Source organism: Spea bombifrons, chromosome 9, assembly GCF_027358695.1.
Source record: "Spea bombifrons isolate aSpeBom1 chromosome 9, aSpeBom1.2.pri, whole genome shotgun sequence".
Taxonomy (NCBI): Eukaryota; Metazoa; Chordata; class Amphibia; order Anura; family Pelobatidae; genus Spea; species Spea bombifrons.
The window spans coordinates 23,244,269-23,265,393 of record NC_071095.1 but is presented as its reverse complement, the minus strand read 5'-3'; the positions used below and the strand labels follow the sequence as shown (position 1 = coordinate 23,265,393).

The following is a 21,125-nucleotide window of genomic DNA, read 5'->3' as shown; positions in this document are numbered from 1 at the left end:
TTATGTTGGGATCGAAGGCATTATAGTCTTTATGGAATCTGAGGGGTCCCTGTCATTCTTTATTTGCTAGAGATCTGTGTCCTAAACTGGGGTGGAATGTTGGCCCTCTGGTAGCCCTCAAAACTTCTTGCTACACAAGTAGACCCTTTGAAACTGGCACTAATGACATCTGCTGCTTGCTAGTACCGTATTTGCTCGATTATAAGACAACCCTGATTATAAGACGACCCCCCAAAATCTGATTATTAATTTAGGCAAAAAAGAAGCCTGGATATAAGACGACCCTATAAGAAAAGAGTTTTACCAGTAAATGTTAATTAATGTAAACTATTTTTGAATAAAAGCTATGATTGTGAAAAATATTTAGTTTTTAATTCCTTTTATTTTCCAACCCGCCCCCCAGTTATGCACATCTGCCCCCAGGCTTGTTTCTCTGCCCCATAAATGCCTTAAACCCCTATATGCCACTGTGCCCCATGATATGCCTTTTAACCCTCTAAATGCCACTGTGCCCCATGATATGCCTTTTAACCCTCTTTATGCCACTCTGCCTCCAGAAATGCCTTACACCCCTACATGCCACTCTGGCATTTAGGGGGTTAAAAGGCATATTATGGGGCAGAGTGGCATATAGGGAGGTATTAGGCATTTCAGAGAGAATTCCCCGGTGAGGAGAACTCTGATCAATGACAGCCGGGGATGGTCTGCGCGATGGACGCAGACAACCCCCGCTGCTAACCGCACCTCCTTCCGGCTGCAGCGGAAATTGCCTACGCGAATCGCGTAGACATCACACGTTTCCCGGACAACACACCGGCAGTCATAAGCACCGGTAAGTTTGGGGGGGGGCAGGAGGATCCAGGTCTCCTGCAGCGCTGCTGGGGATCTGGATCTTAGTCTCATAGTCGGACCTATTTTAGGTCTGATTATAAGACGAGGGGTATTTTTCAGTGTTCTGTGACGCGGCCATTTAGATCGGCAACATCTGGATGACGTCCTGCTTCGTGTGGAATCCTTTGGCATTCCTTTGGAACATCTGCAACTATATTTTCCTAGAATGAAAAGTCACGCTGAGAGATCATGATTCTCACCCACCTGCCCCTGGTTCATCCACGTGGCTAGAAAACCATCTGGTGGCCTTTAAGGACCACTTCTTGGTAGGCGATATAGCCTTGAAGGTTTATAAAGGATGCATTGAAATTGGGATACTTTGACGTAGTTGCGGTTCTAAGCAATATATGGACGCTGTTGAGTTTGTTGGTCATTTCAGCAGCACCCCGGAATCTGAATGTGTATCTCCAAAATATTTAGGAGTCTTGCCCCCCCCCCCCCGAATTATGTTTTTAGATTACCAGCCTGGCAGTAAATTAAAGGATGTTTATTGGGGCAAAAGACTCATGGTTTTTGTGTTTTAGTGTCACTGCCAAAGATCCGATTCTTTCAAGGTCTTATATCCGGAACCCTGTGCACTCCTGTGGGGTTGCGGTTAAGCGAGTGCCGTGATGCTACCCTGCAGGGTCACATAACATGCGCTACGTGACCCCACTGGGTGCTTCGTACCACCACCTGCTTCACCGCAAGGAAAACATAGGCTGCCGGATTCCCGATGGTTCCCCCTCCGTGGTTTGCTGAGCTCTTTAGAGTTTTTTTGGGGGCAAGAATAAGTTGGCCACGCTCAGGTTTTCTAGTCGAGCATTTTATCGCAAGGACAACGTGATGTGGGATTTCTGGGGATTGTGCGGTTTGTATGTGTTTGTATTTGATGACATGTATGTGTTTTATATTTGATGATGTGACCTGTCTATGGCGCTTATTATTTTGGCTCGTCGCTGGTATCAGTTCTACCAGAGGGCACACAGAGCGGAGGAGACGTTTCAGTTTGGTTGTCAGACGGACTTCCCATGTTAACACGGCTTATAGGCTTTCGGATTTTATGGGTTCATGTCAAATGTTTACACTTCTAGGCTTGAGGGTCACTGTGGGTGATTAAGACCAAGTCATTCTATAGTTTCCCACAAACATTCAAATGGCTCATATGCAGCTGCCTTAAAAACTGTGTTCTTACACCGAGAAAACAATTCAATATTTTTTTTGAAAATGTATTTTGCGACGCTAATTAAATAAATAAATAATCGAACGTTCATAATACGGTAATAATAATTGGATGGTCGTTCCTTTTTTATTTAAAAGCAACCTGACATTACGTGTAGCATTAGTATTGTTATCACGCTGTATACGTGAAGAACAGTGTTTGAAGTAAAGGTATCCAATTTAAATCATCTTATTCTGTAATAATAGTGATTTTTATATTTTACCCACCGCAGGTAACGGAAATGTTAACCAGAAGTCTTATCATAGACGGCAGAAAATAGAAAACAATTGGCCCAAATCCTGCAAGCAGAGAGACGTCTTAAAGCCGGTATGCGGAGTGATTCTTACTCTGACGTAGAAGGACGGCGTTGGGCAGGTATGGACGTTTTATACACGCAGTTATCATTATTGTTTGCGGTGTTTGCCGTTACTTAACTGCCTAATTAATTCTACATCTAAGCTTTTGTTATATTTTGTGTGTTTTGTATTAGTATGACATCATTTAAATGTTTAAGCTTTCATTATATTTTTTACATCATTCAAATATTTACATGTTTATTTTATTTGTGTGTTTCGTATTGGGTACTTTTCTACTAGTATGACATCATTCTAGGGCTGCAACTAACGATTATTTTCATAATCGATTAGTTGGCCGATTATTTTTTCGATTTTTTTCGATTAATCGGATAAAAAAAATGAATGTAAATTTTTCATTTAGTTAAAATAATTTAATAAACAAATGATGTTAAATACAAACAGCAGAATAAAAAAAAACTTTGATAAAATGCATTTATTGTATTTATTTCCACTGTATGCCACTCCACGCTGCCTCCCACATATGCCACTCCACATATGCCACTCCACATATGCCACTCCACGCTGCCTCCCAAACAGAGCCGGCCTTAGGTGTTCTGGCGCCCTGTGCGGACTACTCCTTTGGCGCCCCCCCATCCCAAAAAAAGAAAGGAATAAAAACTTGTAACAAAACCCCAATCACTATATACTACGCCAAACATTGATGTGGTGTAGGCCTACCACTTCATTGTCTGGCTTAGTAGTAGGGATGCACCGAAACGAATTCTGGACTGAAACCGAAAGTGCAGCATTTACCTGGCCAAAACCGAATATGACCCCCCCCCACACCATAAAGAAATCTAACACTTTTAGTTAAAGTAAGTAACACACCAAAATAGGACAAAACAATTAAATAACAATATTATATATATATATATATATATATATATATATAATTAACAGCAATCACATTCATATCATGCCCAGGCATACCCAGATTCCAGGATGTACTCGCAGACTTGGCATGATAGGAGTATGATTGCCCTATCTACACCCTTTCCCCTGCCTCACTCCCTTCTCCCTATCTACCCCCTCCTTTCCCTCTTTGAAGTTCACTTACCTTTCAGGAGTCCTGCGGTGGGGGTGCAAGACCTCTGCCTCCCAGCTCTGCCACTGTATGGAACAGTATAGAGTGATGGGAGTTATGATGTACTTTTAGAGCATAATTAGAACATGAAAAAGACATTGGAAATGGTACAGCATAACACCCATCACTCTCACACACTTACCAATCCACGCGTATACCAATCCACGCGTATACCAATCCACGCGTATACCAATCCACGCGTATACCAATCCACGCGTATACCAATCCACGCGTATACCAATCCACGCGTATACCAATCCACGCGTATACCAATCCACACACATAACAATCCACACACATAACAATCCACACATATATACCAATCCACACGTACACCAATCCACACGTACACCAATCCACACGTACACCAATCCACACGTACACCAATCCACACGTACACCAATCCACACATATATACCAATCCACACACATATATACCAATCCGCACAGATATACCAATCCACACACATATATACCAATCCGCACATATATACCAATCCGCACATATATACCAATCCGCACATATATACCAATCCGCACATATATACCAATCCGCACATATATACCAATTCGCACATATATACCACTCCGCACATATATACCACTCCACACACATATATACCAATCCACACACATATATACCAATCCACACATATATACCAATCCACACATATATACCAATCCACACATATATACCTATGCACACATATACCAATCCACACATACCAATCCACTCTCACTGAATGCTTTCCTACCTTTCCTCTTTTCACCTTACAGCTTCTTTTCCTCCTCTTCGCTCCTCTTCTTCAGTTCTTCTGTCCTCTCTGTCTTCTTCCGGGTCAGAGGGCACGGACAGCGGTGGGCGCGGCTTCAGTGCTGTGCGCCGGGATCTCACAACAAACCCCGGCGCACAGCAGCTGTTGCCGCGCGGATCACAAGGGTGCGATATCGGAGGTCTTTAACAGACCTCCGGCTCCCTTGAGCGATTTTAAGCCGGGTTCAGGGGAGATCCTTGCGAGCCTGCTCCTCCAGCGGCGGACATTACTGTCCGTCTCTGGAGGGGTGCCGTGTGCCCCCCTGATGAGCGGCACCCGGTGCGGACCCCCCCCCCGCTAGGTACGCTACTGGCGCCAGCGGACCCCGCGGCGGCGGCGGACCCCGCGGCGGCGCCCCCTGGAGTGTGGCGCCCTGTGCGGTCGCACAGGTCGCACACCCCAAAGGCCGGCCCTGCTCCCACATATACCACTCCATGCTGCCTCCCACATATGCCACGCCGCCTCCCACATATACCACTCCACGCCGCCTCCCACATATACCACTCCACGCCGCCTCCCACATATACCACTCCACGCCGCCTCCCACATATACCACTCCACGCTGCCTCCCACATATGCCACTCCACGCTGCCTCCCACATATGCCACGCTGCCTCCCACATATGCCACGCTGCCTCCCACATATGCCACGCTGCCTCCCACATATGCCACGCTGCCTCCCACATATGCCACCCTGCCTCCCACATATGCCACCCTGCCTCCCACATATGCCACCCTGCCTCCCACATATGCCACCCTGCCTCCCACATATGCCACTCCACGCTGCCTCCCACATATGCCACTCCACGCTGCCTCCCACATATGCCACTCCACGCTGCCTCCCACATATGCCACTCCACGCTGCCTCCCACATACGCCACTCCACGCTGCCTCCCACATACGCCACTCCACGCTGCCTCCCACATACGCCACTCCACTCTACCCCCACATACGCCACTCCACGTTGCCTCCCACATACGCCACTCCACGCTGCCTCCCACATACGCCACTCCACGCTGCCTCCCACATACGCCACTCCACGCTGCCTCCCACATATGCCACTCCACGCTGCCTCCCAGATATACCACTCCACGCTGCCTCCCAGATATGCCACTCCACGCTGCCTCCCAGATATGCCACTCCACGCTGCCTCCCACATATGCCACTCCACGCTGCCTCCCACATACGCCACTCCACTCTACCCCCACATATGCCACTCCACACTGCCTCCCACATATGCCACTGTGCCTGATACACCACTCCATCCTCCCCAGACATGCCACACTGTCTCCCAGACATGCCACGCTGCCCTCCCCAGATATGCCACTCCACTCTACCCCCAGATATGCCACTGTGGCCCCAGATATGCCTTATACACCCTGATACACCACTCCGTCCTCCCCACATATGCCTTATATACCCAGGGGCGTACCTGGAGTATTTGGCACCCGGGCCGGATCCTGTAAGTGGCACCCGGGGGGGGGGTGCCACTTACAGGATCCGCCCCGGGTGCCAAATACTCCAGGTACGATTGTAGATGTCTTTACATTTTGGGGGGGGGCCCAAAATGTAAAGACATCTACAAAATTATGTTGGCAAGAATATTTATTGCACCAATTTGTAAACTGTATGTCAACTGTAAACAACAAGAAATCTGAAAAAATAAATTAATAACTTATAAGTAAAATAAATACGTTTAAATAACATTTACTGAACATATAATAGTGCTTTCTTTAATAACCCTCCAAAAAAACCGGCGTCCACATTGCCCACATAGAACCTGACCAGCACCCAAATTACACACACATAGGACGTGCCATCTTTGCCCCCAAACAGCCCAGCATGAGTCAGCATTGTTCCCAAACAGCCGAGTGTACGCCATCTTTGTCCCATAAACACGCTACCTGTGCCATCTTTGTCCCATAAACACCCTGCCTGTGCTATTTTTGTCCCATAAACACCCTGCCTGTGCTATTTTTGTCACATATTCATTGATGCACATATTTGTCACATATTCATTGATGCATTCTCACAAATTCATTAATTCTCTCACTCATTCACACAATTCATCCACACATTAATCCATTCATTTTCGCTCTCTCATTCTGACTCTTTATTTCAATATTCTTGCTACCCTCCTTTCTCCCTATCTACCCATTCTCACCCCCTATCCCCCCGTCTCACTCCCTTCCCCCAATCTACCCCCCCTAACTATCTACCCTCTCCCCCCCTTTGAAGTTCACTTACCTTTCAGGAGTCCTGGGGTGGGGGTGCAAGGCCTCTGTCTCCCAGATCTGCCACTGTATGGAACAGCATGGTAAGTGTGGATTGGTAAATGTGTGAGAGTGATGGGAGTTATGATGTACTTTAGAGCAGGGCTTGACAAATTTGTTGTGAATCTCGGCGCCAGGTAAAAAAGTTAGGAGCCAGGATTTTTTTAAACTAACAGTTGGTCAGGAGTGATCTGATCATCACCGGCCCACTTACTAAACTCACAGCGCTTGACCTGGAAGCACCCTGGACTTTCAGGTCAGTGCTGTTTTTTTTCAATTAATTTTTTAATTTTTTTTTTAACTCTTTCGATGCTGATGTTCCATTGGAGCACAGCATTGATTGATATTTAGTCCCCACAAGCTTGTGGGGACAAATGTTAACCCCTGCAATGCCACGAATGTGTCATACACAATTGTGGCATTGAAGGGGTTAACGCTGCACTGTCGCTCTCATGGAGCGATCAGACAGCAGGGGGGTGTTGGGGCTGGTCTCCACACTCATGTGGAGACCGAAGAAGCATCTCCCCTGTCCCTGAAGCTGCCTCTGGCAGCTGGGACTCAATTGCTGGTCTATAGACCAGCCATTGCAGGGAGGGGAGTCTTTGATGACTGCTGTAGGCTTCCATGCCTACAGGAATCATCAAAGGGCTTGTGGGGGCTCGTTTTTGCTGTTGCTGGTCTGCCTGGGCTTCCAGGCAGACCACCAGCAGCAGAGCCCCGTACAAAACGGGAATTAACCCCTAAATGCCGCGATCGCGGCATTGAAGGGGTTAACGCTGCACTGTCGCTCTCATGGAGCGATCAGGCAGCTGGGGTGTGTTGGGTCAGGTCCCCACACTTGTGTGGGGACCCAATCAACACACAAACCCCCTCCCTGAAGCTGCCTGTGGCAGCTGAAAACACGATTGCTGGTTTTGCAGCAACCGCGTTTTCAGCCTACAGGCTCACTCCGTGGGAGTGATCTCAGGCTCGGGGGCGGGCTCTGAGTGGCTGTGCTGTCTGCCCAGACTCCTGGGCAGACAGATGCATCAGCGCCCCCATGTGGTGACTCAGCCTCTTACATCCACAATCTTTTTTGGATGTAAGAGGCTGACAAAACCTAGGCGCCAGGACAAAATTCTCTGTCGCCATGGCGACCTGGCGCCTGGGATTTGTCGAGCCCTGCTTTAGAGCATAATTATATAACGAAAAAGACATTGGAAATGGTACAGCATAACACCCATCACTCTCACACATTTACCAATCCACACTTACCATTCCAGATTCCACACATACCAATCCACAGATTCCACACATACCAATCCACACATACCAATCCACAGATTCCACACATACCAATCCACAGATTCCACACATACCAATCCACACTAACCAATCCACAGATTCCACACATACCAATCCACACTTACCAATCCACAGATTCCACACATACCAATCCACAGATTCCACATTTACCAATCCACAGATTTCACACTTACCAATCCACAGATTTCACATTTACCAATCCACACATACCAATCCACAGATTCCACACATACCAATCCACATTTACCAATCCACAGATTTCACACTTACCAATCCACACATACCAATCCACAGATTCCACACATACCAATCCACACATAACCATCCACTCTCATTGTCACTCTAACTGAATGATTTCCTACCTTTCCTCTTTTCTTCTTACAACAGTCAGCTCCTTTTCTTTCTCTTCGCTCCTCTTCTTCTGTCTTCTTCGTGGTTCGGTGGGCGCGGCTTCAGTGTTGTGCGCCGGGATCTGACAACAAACCCCGGCGCACAGCAGCAGTTGCCGCGCAGATCGCGAGGAAGCGGTATCGGAGGTCTTTAACAGACCTCCGGCTCCCTTGAGTGATTTTAAGCAGGTTCAAGTTAGAGGTAAAGGGGGGCAGACTAAGGGGAATCTAAATCCTGGGGGCAGTGAAGATTAACCCAGTACTTATTTATAAAAGTATGGTGTCAGTGTGCTGCGAACGGGTCTGTGACTCTATGAGGGCACTATGAGATATCTGGGGGGGGTATAAGGTATATCTGGGGAGGACGGAGTGACATATCTGGGGGTATAAGGCATATACGGTATATAAGGCATATGTGGGGAGGGCAGCGTGGCATGTCTGAGGAGGATGGAGTGGTGTATCAGGGGGTATAAGGCATATCAGGCACAGTGGCATATGTGGAGAGGCAGCGTGGAGTGGTATATGTGCGAGGCAGCGTGGAGTGGCATATGTGGGAGGCAGCGTGGAGTGGTATATGTGGGAGGCAGCGTGGAGTGGCATATGTGGGAGGCAGCGTCGAGTGGCATATGTGGGAGGCAGCGTGGAGTGGTATATGTGGGAGGCAGCGTGGAGTGGCATATGTGGGAGGCAGCGTGGAGTGGCATATGTGGGAGGCAGCGTGGAGTGGCATATGTGGGAGGCAGCGTGGAGTGGCATATGTGGGAGGCAGCGTGGAGTGGCATATGTGGGAGGCAGCGTGGAGTGGCATATGTGGGAGGCAGCGTGGAGTGGCATATGTGGGAGGCAGCGTGGAGTGGTATATGTGGGAGGCAGCGTGGAGTGGTATATGTGGGAGGCAGCGTGGAATGGTATATGTGGGAGGCAGCGTGGAGTGGTATATGTGGGAGGCAGCGTGGGAGGCAGCGTGGAGTGGCAGATGTGGGAGGCAGCGTGGCAAGCCTGGGCTCAAATGTGCATAAATTGGGGGGGCTGGTTTGGAAATAAAGACAAGAAATGCATTTTATCAAAGTATTTTTTTATTCTGCTGTCTGTATTTAACATCATTTGTTTATTAAATTATTTTTAAAAAATGAAAAATTTACATTCATTTTTTTTATCCGATTAATCGATTAATCGACCAACTAATCGATTATGAAAATAATCGTTAGTTGCAGCCCTAGTATTATGTATAGTATCTTTTTCATAATCATATTTCTTCCAATCTCAATGTTATAAAACTGCATTTTGAGTGATTATTTTATGTCTGTCTAAAATCTGGTCTTGATATTTATATTTTTAGATTGAAATTTTAAACTTGTTTTTTACCGTGTATTAGGCTCAAAAAAGTTTGACAAAATTTCCTGCTTTAAAATGTAATGTTTTCAATCTTAGCTAGAAACTTGTGTTCAAGAACATATAAAAAATGTATTCTGTGATTTCCTTTCGCGACCAAATGTCTCAAAGATTGACATTTCTATAGATTGAAACAATCGTTCCCGTCCTAATCTAATCCCGATGTGTTGACTTTTATACCTCGTACGTGTGATAGGAAAAATGGCGCTCGAGCGTCAGAAAATTGTGTCCAAATAGTGTCTAAAACTGCTTTCTAATCAATGGTGAAATGTGAAATTATTATATATAATAATCCAAGTGGTTAACTGGTGTCTAAAATGTGTGTTTTTACTAATCCAAGCAAATTCTAATTTCAACAACTCCTTATTAATCCGCAATGTACATTTTTCAAACAGCCGCCAAATTGTATTATCTGCAAATTGTTTTATTGAAATTCAAAAAGGAAAACCTTTATGTCTAAAATGGCGTCTCCGAGAGTTGATGACATATTTAAAGGCTAGAATTTGTGTTCCAGAGCATCTGAAAAACGTATTATGTGACTTTCTTTCAAAATGAAATCTCTGAAAGATTGACATTTCCGTACCTTCCAACGATTGTTCGCGTCCTAATCTAAATCCGATGCGTTGACTTGTATACCTCGTACGTGTCATAGGATAAAATGCTGCTCGTGCTTCTGAAAATTGTGTCTGTAACTGCTTTCTAAACCAAGGCTTTTGAATAAATGTGAAATTCTGGTGTTTTAAAGAGAAATGTGTGCTCTAAAAGGGGTTTTAAACATTGTGGGGGGTTTTGGTAACCACAGTGTCTACATTTTCTACGATTTGGGTTCATGACGAATGCATAAAACGATGAAAGGGTTGGTGTTCTTCTTAATCCTCGTCGGCGTATTTTCAGGGCTCTTTAAAATAATCTTCCTGCTCTATCAAAAACAAACTGGTTTTATATCGAAACGGCCAATAAAATGTTCACTTTTACCACGTCGTCAAAACAACAAACACGGGACTTCAAATGGTGTTTCCAGAATTCTAATCCCAGCGTCAGACATAATCTATTATTAATCCCTTTATCACTCGTGTGACGTAAATTGGGTTTTCTCTTCCGATAAACGCGTTTTAAGGTCTGACTTTGTCATTTGATTTCTGTACATTTGAAATGAATTGCGTGTCTTTTACAATGCAGGTTAGATTGTAAGCTCTTTTGAGCAGGGGTGCGTCTTACCTCTTCTTTCAAATCAAATGATGTCCTGTTTACCCGTTGTACAACGCCGCGGAATATGATGGTGCTATATAAAACAATAATAATGCAGGTTACCTCTAGATTATAAACTCTTCGAGCAGGGTCCGTCTTACCTCTTCTTTCAAATCAAATGATGTCCTGTTTACCCGTTGTACAACGCCGCGGAATATGATGGCGCTATATAAAACACTAATAATGGAGGTTACCTCTGGATTGTAAACTCTTTGAGCAGGGTCCGTGTTACCTATTCTATCAAATCAAATTATGTCCTGGTTACCCATTGTACAGCACTGCGGAATATGATGGCGCTATATAAAACACTAATAATGGAGGTTACCTCTAGATTGTAAGCTCTTTCGAGCAGGGTCCGTCTAACCTCTTCTTTCAAATCAAATTATATCCTGTTTACCCGTTGTACAACGCCGCGGAATGTGATGGCGCTATATGAAACAAATAATAACAATGCAGGTGTTTCTAATAAGAGACGTGAGTTTAAATTTGCGCTTAAACTGTGTCTAAAATTGTAAAATTTAAAAGAAATTCCTACTAAATCTGGTCTCTGTTTTAACCAAATGACAGATTATGTTCTGTTTCAAACTGTTTGATTCCCCCCCAAATAACTAAAATCTTCAGTAATTGGTTTGGGAAATGTATTGTTTGTAAGACAAAAGTCTGAAATGTATTTTCTGATTCTTTTGGTTTTATTTCCTTCAAGTTTATTTTATCTTCTTATCGGTGTTCAAAAATCCAAGTGCTTTAATGTTTTTTAAACTTGGCGTCTTTTGTAACTGCAAATACCCAAATGTGTTACTAAAAAACCAAAAAGAATTCTGTTTTCAACCAGTTGTCACATTGTGTTATCCGTGAAATAGTTTTGAAATCCAGATTACAGGGCAGTAAATTAGAGTGTGATTGGTGCAAGTGGATCCCATGGCTTCCGCTTGGCGGCGGTTTATCAACTCGTCACGTATTGGTAAGTAAAATGCTTTCTGCTTTGTGCTTTCTTTGTCCGGTGTGATGTCATGCGATGTGCTTAAAATAAATGTTATTCCAGCCTGTAAAGGAATCGCTAATAAGATGGCATCTATTAAAATGACTTTTCAGTTCAGTGGGACTGCCAGTTTGCCACGTTTTTGTCCCGGTGTTGGAGGACGGGTATTCTTTACGCTGGAGATAGTAGTCATTGGTAAACGTATTGATCGGTGTCTATTAAGTCAACGTTAATTGCCGTTATCGCTGAGAGGCAATGAAACGTCTCTTGGGGCTAATGGTTCTCTCCCAGGAGCCCCGATACTGTGTACATAATATATGGTTTTATGTGTACAATTCCAAAAATGACTTCTGTCCGTGCGAGTAAAACATTTTATTCCGTTTCTGTTGAAGTGGTGTAAGGAAGGGACTGGTGCAAAGGCAGGGGTTCAATTATTATTTATTTATTAACCACTTAATAATGTTTTTGTCTCTACTGCATGAATACAAATGGGTCCAATAACTCTTCTGTGTAAAACATTTGTTATTTCAATCCTTACTTCAAGTTTTTTTTATTTCTTTACATTTCACATTTTGAATTCATTTTAATCTTGCATGTTTTTTTAAAAAGAAATATATATGTTTGTTTTTGGTAATTTGTTGCCAATTTTGAGACTTGTTGAACTGATTTTATGGTCTCAGCTGTTAGCCGGGAAAATTGAACTGAAATGATGGTGGATTTCTTATAATGTTTTTATTTAAGTGAAATATTTCTCGGGTATATTTGACATGTCGAAGCTCTTGATAACCCAAATGTATAAAACATTGTGATTAGATGCTGTCAGTCCTGTTCTTGAAAGAACATCTCGCGGTCCAGATGCTGTACGAATAGTTATGCCTTTCTTATGAGTTTGAAATATTTATCTACAATAAAGTGTATTAAAAAAATTATTGGGGGAAAAATACTTATGACATCATTTTAATCAACTGAACATGGTTTTTATTTTAAGCCGCACGGCAAATTGTTGAGGTATTTAAATGTTTTTCCTTCCTTCCCTTATTTAAATGTGGCTCTTAATAGATGTTTGTTTGAAAAAGGTGTTTTTAAAGGATTTCTAAAACTGTTGCGAAAAATTCTTCAATTCAAACTTTTCAAATTAGGTTGTTACTAACCCAAAAGTCAAAACCGGTACGCTCGAGAGTTATTAAAGGATTCCAGGTTTCCATTTTATGCAGTTCTCGGTAGTGATGCATTTGATTTTACTTACGTAAAATGACACTGTTTTTATTAATTTCACACGTTTAAAATAAAATTTAAATTGTTAATTCTCAAATGTGTTTAATGAGTGTCTAAAACAGTTCTTTATGTGGCTAAAATGAAGTTTACATTTTTTTGTTGGCGCCTGTGTTCAAAGAGTTGTAGTATACAGATGGTTTTGAATTCGTATAAAATGTAGTTCGTTTTTAGCCTCTATATGACAAGGCGGTGTACTCGGCGCTGTGCGGGCTGCGGATGAAGAGAATACTGCGAATGGTAAGTGCTCAAATGATGAATTATCTGCTCTTCTGTCTTTTCAATTTTGGTGTATAATTAATGCTATTAAGTCAACATAAATGTGTGCAAAATAGGATTTTTGTAGCCTTTTGCTAATACGTTTATAATTTAGACTTCTCACAGTCTTTACATTTTACCTAAAATTGTTATTTCATGCTAAATCTGTTTGAACTACTCGTCAAATGATCGTTTTTAAAGGCTGGCTTTCCTCTAATCTGTTTTTAGCGAATGTATTCTGAAATAGCCTTTTTAATCTTAATTTTGTTATGATTTTGTTCATGTGCGTAAAGAGGTTACTAAGAAATCGCGTGTCTGAAAATATTTGGCGTCTGTCTAAATGTTTCAAATATTGTGGTTAAATATTGTGTAAAATGGCGTCCGCTCTAGTTTTGGTGTTTTGGTGCGGTTTCACTCGTAACGGCCCGCGTGGCAAACCGCTGTTACAGACTAATTCACGGTTTCTGTTTCCAAGCAAATGTCAAAGTGTTGTGTTTTTGAATAATTTTGATTGATCACATCTGTCAGAAATCAAAGTTGTCTCCACATCGTGGTTCTGAAACATTTGATTTGTGAGATGCTGAAATTATATAAAAATTTCTGAAACATGAAATTCTAACCGAAATGTGTAAAATTTCATTAATGTACGCTTTCCATCCTCAGCCGACCTGTTGAAAAACAGGACTAGCTTTTAACGCTTGCGTCTTTTAGACTTTTATATGAATTGTGTCAGATGTTGTTTTAAGAGCTCGCCGCGTTTCCATGGTTTTAATTTTTTGGCGTACTTACAATGTCTTTGATCTGCTTACATGTTTTCACACAGAAGACGTTCTCATGCTTTAGGAAATTACAATTTTGTACATCATTTATTATTTTTGTCCTCAGCGTGACTTTAATTTCCGGCGGCGTAGCCCTAGGGATAACCAGGACCGGAGCCGCCTGCTGCCTTTCCCCCCGGTGCCGCCTGCTGCCTTTCCCCCCGGTGCTGCTGTCCTTTCTGCTGGATGCCGGGATATATCAGGAAACACGTATGTAATGCAAAAATTCTTACTTCTATCCATCATAATTTTGTAATTATTGAGCCTTTTTAAGTGTCTTAGTAAAGAAAGTTGTAATTAATAGTTTTCTACAGTGGCTTTATACAGAACTTTAAATAAAACTATAATTTTTGGGGGGTTTTCCTCATGAATCCGATGTATCCTACCCCGATAGTCTTTATTTTATGTTTAGGCCTTATATTCCAAGATGGCGGCTTCTAGCAGTCGCAGTGATGTCATCAAAGAGCTGCTGGTGAGGCTGGTTTGTAACGTGCGTGCTGATTGGTAGCCGGTAAAGCCTCGTGCAGATTCCTGCTCTTGCCCTACGGTAGCTGCCTGCTTTCAGTGGCAAAATGCTGCACCTGGATGTCAAATAAATATATGAAAAGTACCCCGGGGGTAGTCAAACTTACACGGCTGGTGAGCCTGGCAGCCTGCGCTGGGTGTACAGTCAGTGTGGGGGGGATGCATTGGATATCGGGGTGCAATATAAGATACAAAGATCTTTGCGGGGCTGTATGACATGATAGTACTTTATGGGGAAAATGCTAATGAGACAGCTTCTGTTGTGAGACTTTTACTCTTGTAATGCTCAGCCGGCCTGGCAATGTTACAATCGTTGTTTTAACAAATAATTCCAATGTGTTTTATTCCGGTGATAATCTGTAATGTCTCGGTGGTCGTGCAGCCTTCGCTGGAGTTTCTTGCAGTGGATTGTCCGTGTCCATCGTCTCTATCGAGAGCCTGATGGCCGGGTCCCTCACGTTCCTCTACGTCACCAAACTCCATCAAAAGTTCTCCTGGCCCACCATGGTGAGTGTGCGCTTCTCTTTTAATCCCCAGTTTATAAATGTATCTATAGATTACGGCCCAAGACTAAGGTGAGCAAAGAACCAGCCCCCCTTCTATCCCCCACAGATCGTATGAATAAGAGATTTATTTATTCTCCGTTATTTTTGAGGATAGTTTGTGGCATTTCTGTGAAAAGCTCTATAGAGTTCTTCTCTGAGTACCATTGGCATACTGGCTGTTTCTCCTCAGGGAGGTGCCGTAGACCATTCGACCAAGAGTCGGCCACACCTGCCCAGTGAACATGGCTAGTTTGCCTGAAAGATGGGCCGCGGTGAAGCAAATCCAGCTTCCCTGCTTTAAACCTCTCATATATAACACCGGCGAGCGTGTAAACGCGCAGTGTGTGATGAGCACAGTGTATGGGTTCATTGTGGTGCAGTTGTCGTAGCGACCATTGGAACGTTCCTGCGGATTGCGTAACTTTTGCAATGAGAAATCGGTGTCCTTTCTCTACAGCATGTGTGGCTTTTTATGTACAGTCACCACGGAGGAAGCTGAATTTGTCATCACTGATCTCTCCCCCACCCCTACTTATTACCCACAGACCTCCTTTCCTTTAACCCTTTCGGTACTGTAAGCAAAGCTCTACATTGTGTTGCTCCCTATTCCAGCAGTGAAAGCGATATGTGCGCAGGCTATCCGATTACCATACTTTTCAGTCATTGTGTTCACTGAATATACTGCCCCCCAGGGACCCCTTTTGGGGTGTAGGCAGAGATTAGTGGGGTCTTGGGTTATGATGTCATAAAGTAGGGTCTGCTGTTCACTGCTTGGAAGCGCACAGGATCCCTGCCATGGTCACTGCTGGTAACGGATCTTATTCTTTTTGCCCGCAGGTGGTTTCGTTTCTCACTTTTATTTGTTACGTGGCTTCCACCGCTGTGGCTCTGATGACCGTTCCACTCATAGAATTCCACTGGGCTCGCTTTACTTTCTTCGCGTATTCCACTAAACTAAATGAGCAGATGAAAGGACTTCTATGGCCTCTGCTGGTAAGTGGCGTCCCTGTGTCAGTTATTCAGGTCAATGTGGAAGAGGGGTCCTGCCACTCACAAGATGGCGGCACCCATTCAAAATAAATGTGTCCAGAGAGTCTGTCTAAAGAAAGCTTCTTTTCCTGAATAAGGTGAAAGCCATGAAATGCGGCAGAGGCGACGGTTGTGTTTCAGCCGTTAACTCTTTCAGTTCTTCGCTGTGACGTAAAGCACTCTTTGTAGCCTTAGAGCCGCTTGGCATTGAGGGTTCAACACGTTCCTTCTTCTCTGTTCTCCAGGTCCTCGGCTTCATCGCCACAATATTTTTTGCCTTTGATTTCTACCTGATCTTCAACGACTTGACCAAGTTCCTTGAGAAAGAAGAGCCCACAGGAGAGACGGAGGCGCAGAAATCAGACGGTACGTTGGAGTGCGATGCTCAGGGAGCCGGGACACTGCTTATAATCTAACAAGAATACAAAATGAATTAAATAGGACTCCCCCACTTTGGTCTCAAAGACTGAAGTCCCAGTAATTCTTGCAATTATGCTGGAATTATTAAAGGGACTAATGCATTGTCTAGTAGTACTTTGTGATATGCATCCGTTGCAGTGCAATGATCCTATCTTCATCAGGGCTGTTTGCGCATGGTGGGGTTGATGTCAAGGAAGGCAGTTCTGGAACTGATGAGATTTAATTATCCCGCAGAATCCCCCCCCAATGCATCCACACTGGGAACAAAGTGCAGTACAGGGTATATTACGGGAGAGACAGCTGATATGTACGATGCGCTGAACAGTCCGGCAGACAAACTGTTAAAGGGGGCACTCCAGCCATCAAATGCACCTTAATGTGACACGTCAAATACTTACTGCCAGTGAGCTGCAGCTTCTCCCTAAGGTAAATAGAATAAGGCTCAGATTTAAAGAATGCATATGAAAGTTCAGACATGTCTCATGATACACTTTTTTCCCCCCTCGTAGATGAAGAATTTGATTCAGACTCGGATTAAACGTGAACTTTACTGCACCTTTACTGCAACCATCGGGAGGGAGCTTTGGGTCGTTCCAAGCGTTTGAACTTCATCTCAGGCTGAAGAAAACCGGATTCCGCTGCAATAGTTGGATGTGGAAGATACTGAAATTCTCTGGACCCCCGCTGGACGTGACTGCTACGTCCCACACACTGCAGCGGTAACCTGGGGATGGGACCAAATATTTAACCGTCACAATATTCTGGAATTACTGCCTTAATAGTATTTTTGTCTTTAAAGCCATAATGTGCAAAGTCTGGGTCAGTGACCTGCTTGACAGAGGGGGGGGGGGGTCATTTGCACTGATTATCTATATCTGAAAAACAACCAAGGTTCCTAAAACCTTGAGCTCCCCCAATTCTGGATGAGGATTCTGGGAGTTTTAGATAAAGGTTGTAGACAATATAGCAGTCCCAGGATAATTAAATCCGCGATGTCTGCTGGCCGTACGGGGTTTATTCCCTATGCAGAATCTATTGGGGGATCTGGCTATAGAAACCCTGCACCAGGTATTATGTAAAGTTGGCGACATGTTTTAAGTGACCTGCGTAAGGAAGCTCTGACTTCATGATGCAGAATGAATGCAGCTCCTCCAAATGCTCAGCACCGCTAGAAACATGAGATCTTTTCTCATACCTGATAGTTACGGCTCAGAGAATAAAAGCCGTTCTCTTCTGTCTACCATAAGATGAAGCACTTAAAGTCGCTTAGTTCACACTAAACGTAGCAAGTATGAGTGTTCCCTTTAAAAGATAATGCGTGTTAAACAGACACATGGCAGGAGTAGCACTTTATGGGGTTTGAGGGTCATTCTCTACACCAGGCATTTACGACCATTTCTGCTTATCGACATATTATACAGGATCCGCTCAGTAGGGTTGGCCCTGCACCATAGTTAGTTAAACTGGCAAGGCAGCATTCAGGAAAGCCATGTTAAATATGCATGATGCAGAGGAAGCTTGCCAGGGTTGGCCTTGGATCATGCATATTAAACATGGCTTTCCTGAATGCCATCTTGTCAATTTTACTAATCATGGTGCAGGGCCAGTCCTACTGAGATGCTCCTGCATGAGTTATAACCAGGAAAACTGCATTAAATATGCCTAATGCAGGGCTGGTTCAGTCATTCTTGTTGAGGCTAGCCTTGCGTTACGTGACTTATTTCGCTATGCTTGATGAAGGGTTAGCACTGGTATATATGTAAAAAACTGAACACGTGGGTCTATCCACTAAAGGGAGAGATGATGAGAGCTGTGGTTTCCGCTTCTTCACTTAAGTATGAAAGTCTGGCCCTGTGTAATGTATAATTAAGTCAGTGAGACTTCTTTAGTATCCCTGCACATTGACTTTTTTATTTTACAGGGCTAGTGAATTAGGTTAAAAAAACACAAATGTCCCTTTATTGAATAAACAGTGTTTCAGTAAACCTGCTTGAAATGTGCATGATACAGGGCCAACCTATATATTAAGCATAAATAGGTTTTCCAGGTACAAACATTACATAGGCATGATACAGGGCCAACCCTGGCAGGCTTCCCCTGTATCATGTCTATTTCAATTGGGGCATACATTTCAAGCTACTCACATTAAATAAAATATGCAGGGCTTTCTTTAGTCATCCCACCCCTCAGGCTGATCGGGGCTTCCACAGCGCTCAGCCGAGCGTAAACTCCCAGCAATGCTTTAGGTACTATAATAAAAAGCACTGTGTATACCTGCGGCGGGCGACGCGGCGTCTTTAACTCTCGCTGCTGGCGGTTTGTATTTCAGGGTTTTCTGCACAAATTATGAACTGTATTATTGTCCCGTGTTGAGAAGTTTCACAAATTCTACCAACGGAACCATTTTCACCCCATCTTGTATTGTATTATTCTTGAAATGATCATCGTTGTACTTGGAATATTTTACATTAAAAACTACAAAAAACAATAATGTATCCGTTTATTAAACACGATGTAGATCTTATCGGTGGGTTACAAGGGCTACAAACATACAGATTTCCACGAGAAAAGTGACATGATATATCGTTAGTAGATTTAAAGTTTAAAAGGCTGTTTAGCGCCAAGTTCCTTTCATGCCAAGGAGAAGAATGTATAAGTAATTAGACCTTCATAGGACATACAGAACTTACTCTCCAAACCTCCTTCTCCAGCCCAGACTGATAGAAAGTGTGTTTAATGACGGAAGGGTTTCAGGGCGTGAAGTTGTGCTCACGGTTATGTAGAGCGATAAGGGGATCAGGGGGCCGGTAGTGAATCTTGGGGTGTTTTCACTTTGATACTCGTAAGAACTGGCACCTTGGGTGGTGGGGAGGGAATCCCCCTATAAAGGATATTTTTTCAGATCTTGGGATTATTTGCCACATTATTCACTGAAAGGAGAGTTATGGTTCCATCTTTATGACTTCACTAATTATGGTAACTAACAAAAACTGTTGGGTTCCTCCATCAAGAAGTGAAAGCCCTAAAGTCACAGCCCCCCATTAGTGAATAGACCCCAATGGCTTCTTTATGCATTTCAAACCCAGTATGTTTTTCCTGTCGAAAGGACCAAACTGGATCTACATTGTTCTTTGAGTAAAAACTCTCAAAAAACTCAAGACAGATGAAGGAACTGCTTCCAAAGATGGCTGCCTGATCTGATTTCAAGGGTGAAAGCTCAGTATGCCAGAGAGCAGGAATGTCATAGAACTAGCCGAGGTCAGAGTACCAGAAATCAGGAATAACGAAGAAACAAGCCAGGTTATCAACAGGAAATCAGACCCGCGTACTGAGGAAATGGCACTATAGGATATGGGCACTACCATCAGAAGGCAAAGTCCAAGGATTTTTGAGGGTTTTAAAGAATATAATATATTCACCCATATATTAACCAATATAATGTAATATATTCTGAATCCAATGACCGGTGAGTCAACCGGGTAAAGCGGTTACAGGTGAGGGGTTTGAGCAGAGAAACATGAAAAACCCTGGGTATCCTAAGGGAGGAGGGGAGAATTAATTCATAAGCAACCGGGTTGGTCTTGCGACAAATTCGAAAAGGGCCGAGATAACGGGGGGGCAAATTTCATAGACGGAACTTTAAGCCTAAGGTTCTTAGTGGAGAGCCATACCTTATCGCGATTCATAAAGGAGGGACCCAAACGGCGACGCCGATCCGCATAATGCTTATACTTGTGAGCAGCATCAACCAGAGAACGGCGCACCCCGTCCCAAAGTAACGGTAATTGTTTTACATATAGGTCTACGGGCCGGAACTTGAGAAGGAGTGAAAGAAGAAGGCAAAGAAAAAGGGTGAAAACCATAGTTACAGGAAAAAGGACTAATGTTGGAAGACTCGTGAACAGTTTTATTCCTAGCGAACTCAGCCCAAGGTAGAAGTAAAGCCCAATCATCCTGGTGTTCATTAATAAAAAGGCGTAAAAATTGCTCAAGCGTCTGGTTGGTTCTTTCCGTGATACCGTTAGTTTGGGGGTGGTAGGCAGAAGAAAAGGCTAGGGAAAAACCCAGAGAGGCACAGAAGGTCCTCCAAAACAGAGCTGTGAATTGCACCCCCCGATCAGACACAACCTGGAGTGGGAGACCATGCAGACGAACGACATGGTTGACAAACACAGGAACTAACTCCCGGGCCGAGGGCAATTTGGGGAGGGGAACAAAATGAGCCATTTTAGAAAATCGGTCGACTACTACTCAAACGACGGTGAAGCCCTGGGAAGGGGGAAGATCCACAACAAAATCCATGGCTAAATGTGACCACGGGCGGGA

The 21,125-nt window shown here is 43.8% G+C and overlaps 1 protein-coding gene across 1 annotated transcript; it reads left to right on the top strand.

Annotated features, from left to right (window-relative positions):
• The first annotated feature begins 14,707 nt into the window (after positions 1–14,707).
• On the top strand, positions 14,708–18,249 carry LOC128504392 (CKLF-like MARVEL transmembrane domain-containing protein 3). Its single transcript, XM_053474424.1, has 5 exons — positions 14,708–14,765; positions 15,188–15,312; positions 16,188–16,343; positions 16,625–16,745; positions 17,309–18,249. The coding sequence occupies exons 1-5, from the start codon at positions 14,708–14,710 to the stop codon at positions 17,335–17,337; spliced, it is 489 nt and encodes a 162-aa protein (XP_053330399.1). The 3' UTR covers positions 17,338–18,249.
• The last annotated feature ends 2,876 nt before the right edge of the window (positions 18,250–21,125 follow it).

Coding starts and splice junctions, on each gene's coding strand:
- LOC128504392 (XM_053474424.1), top strand. CDS start 14,708: ATGGCGGCTTCTAGCAGTCGCAGTGATGTCATCAAAGAGCTGCTGGTG. Junction 15,313..16,187: donor AGTTCTCCTGGCCCACCATG/GTGAGTGTGCGC, acceptor TTTTGCCCGCAG/GTGGTTTCGTTTCTCACTTT. Junction 16,344..16,624: donor GACTTCTATGGCCTCTGCTG/GTAAGTGGCGTC, acceptor TCTGTTCTCCAG/GTCCTCGGCTTCATCGCCAC.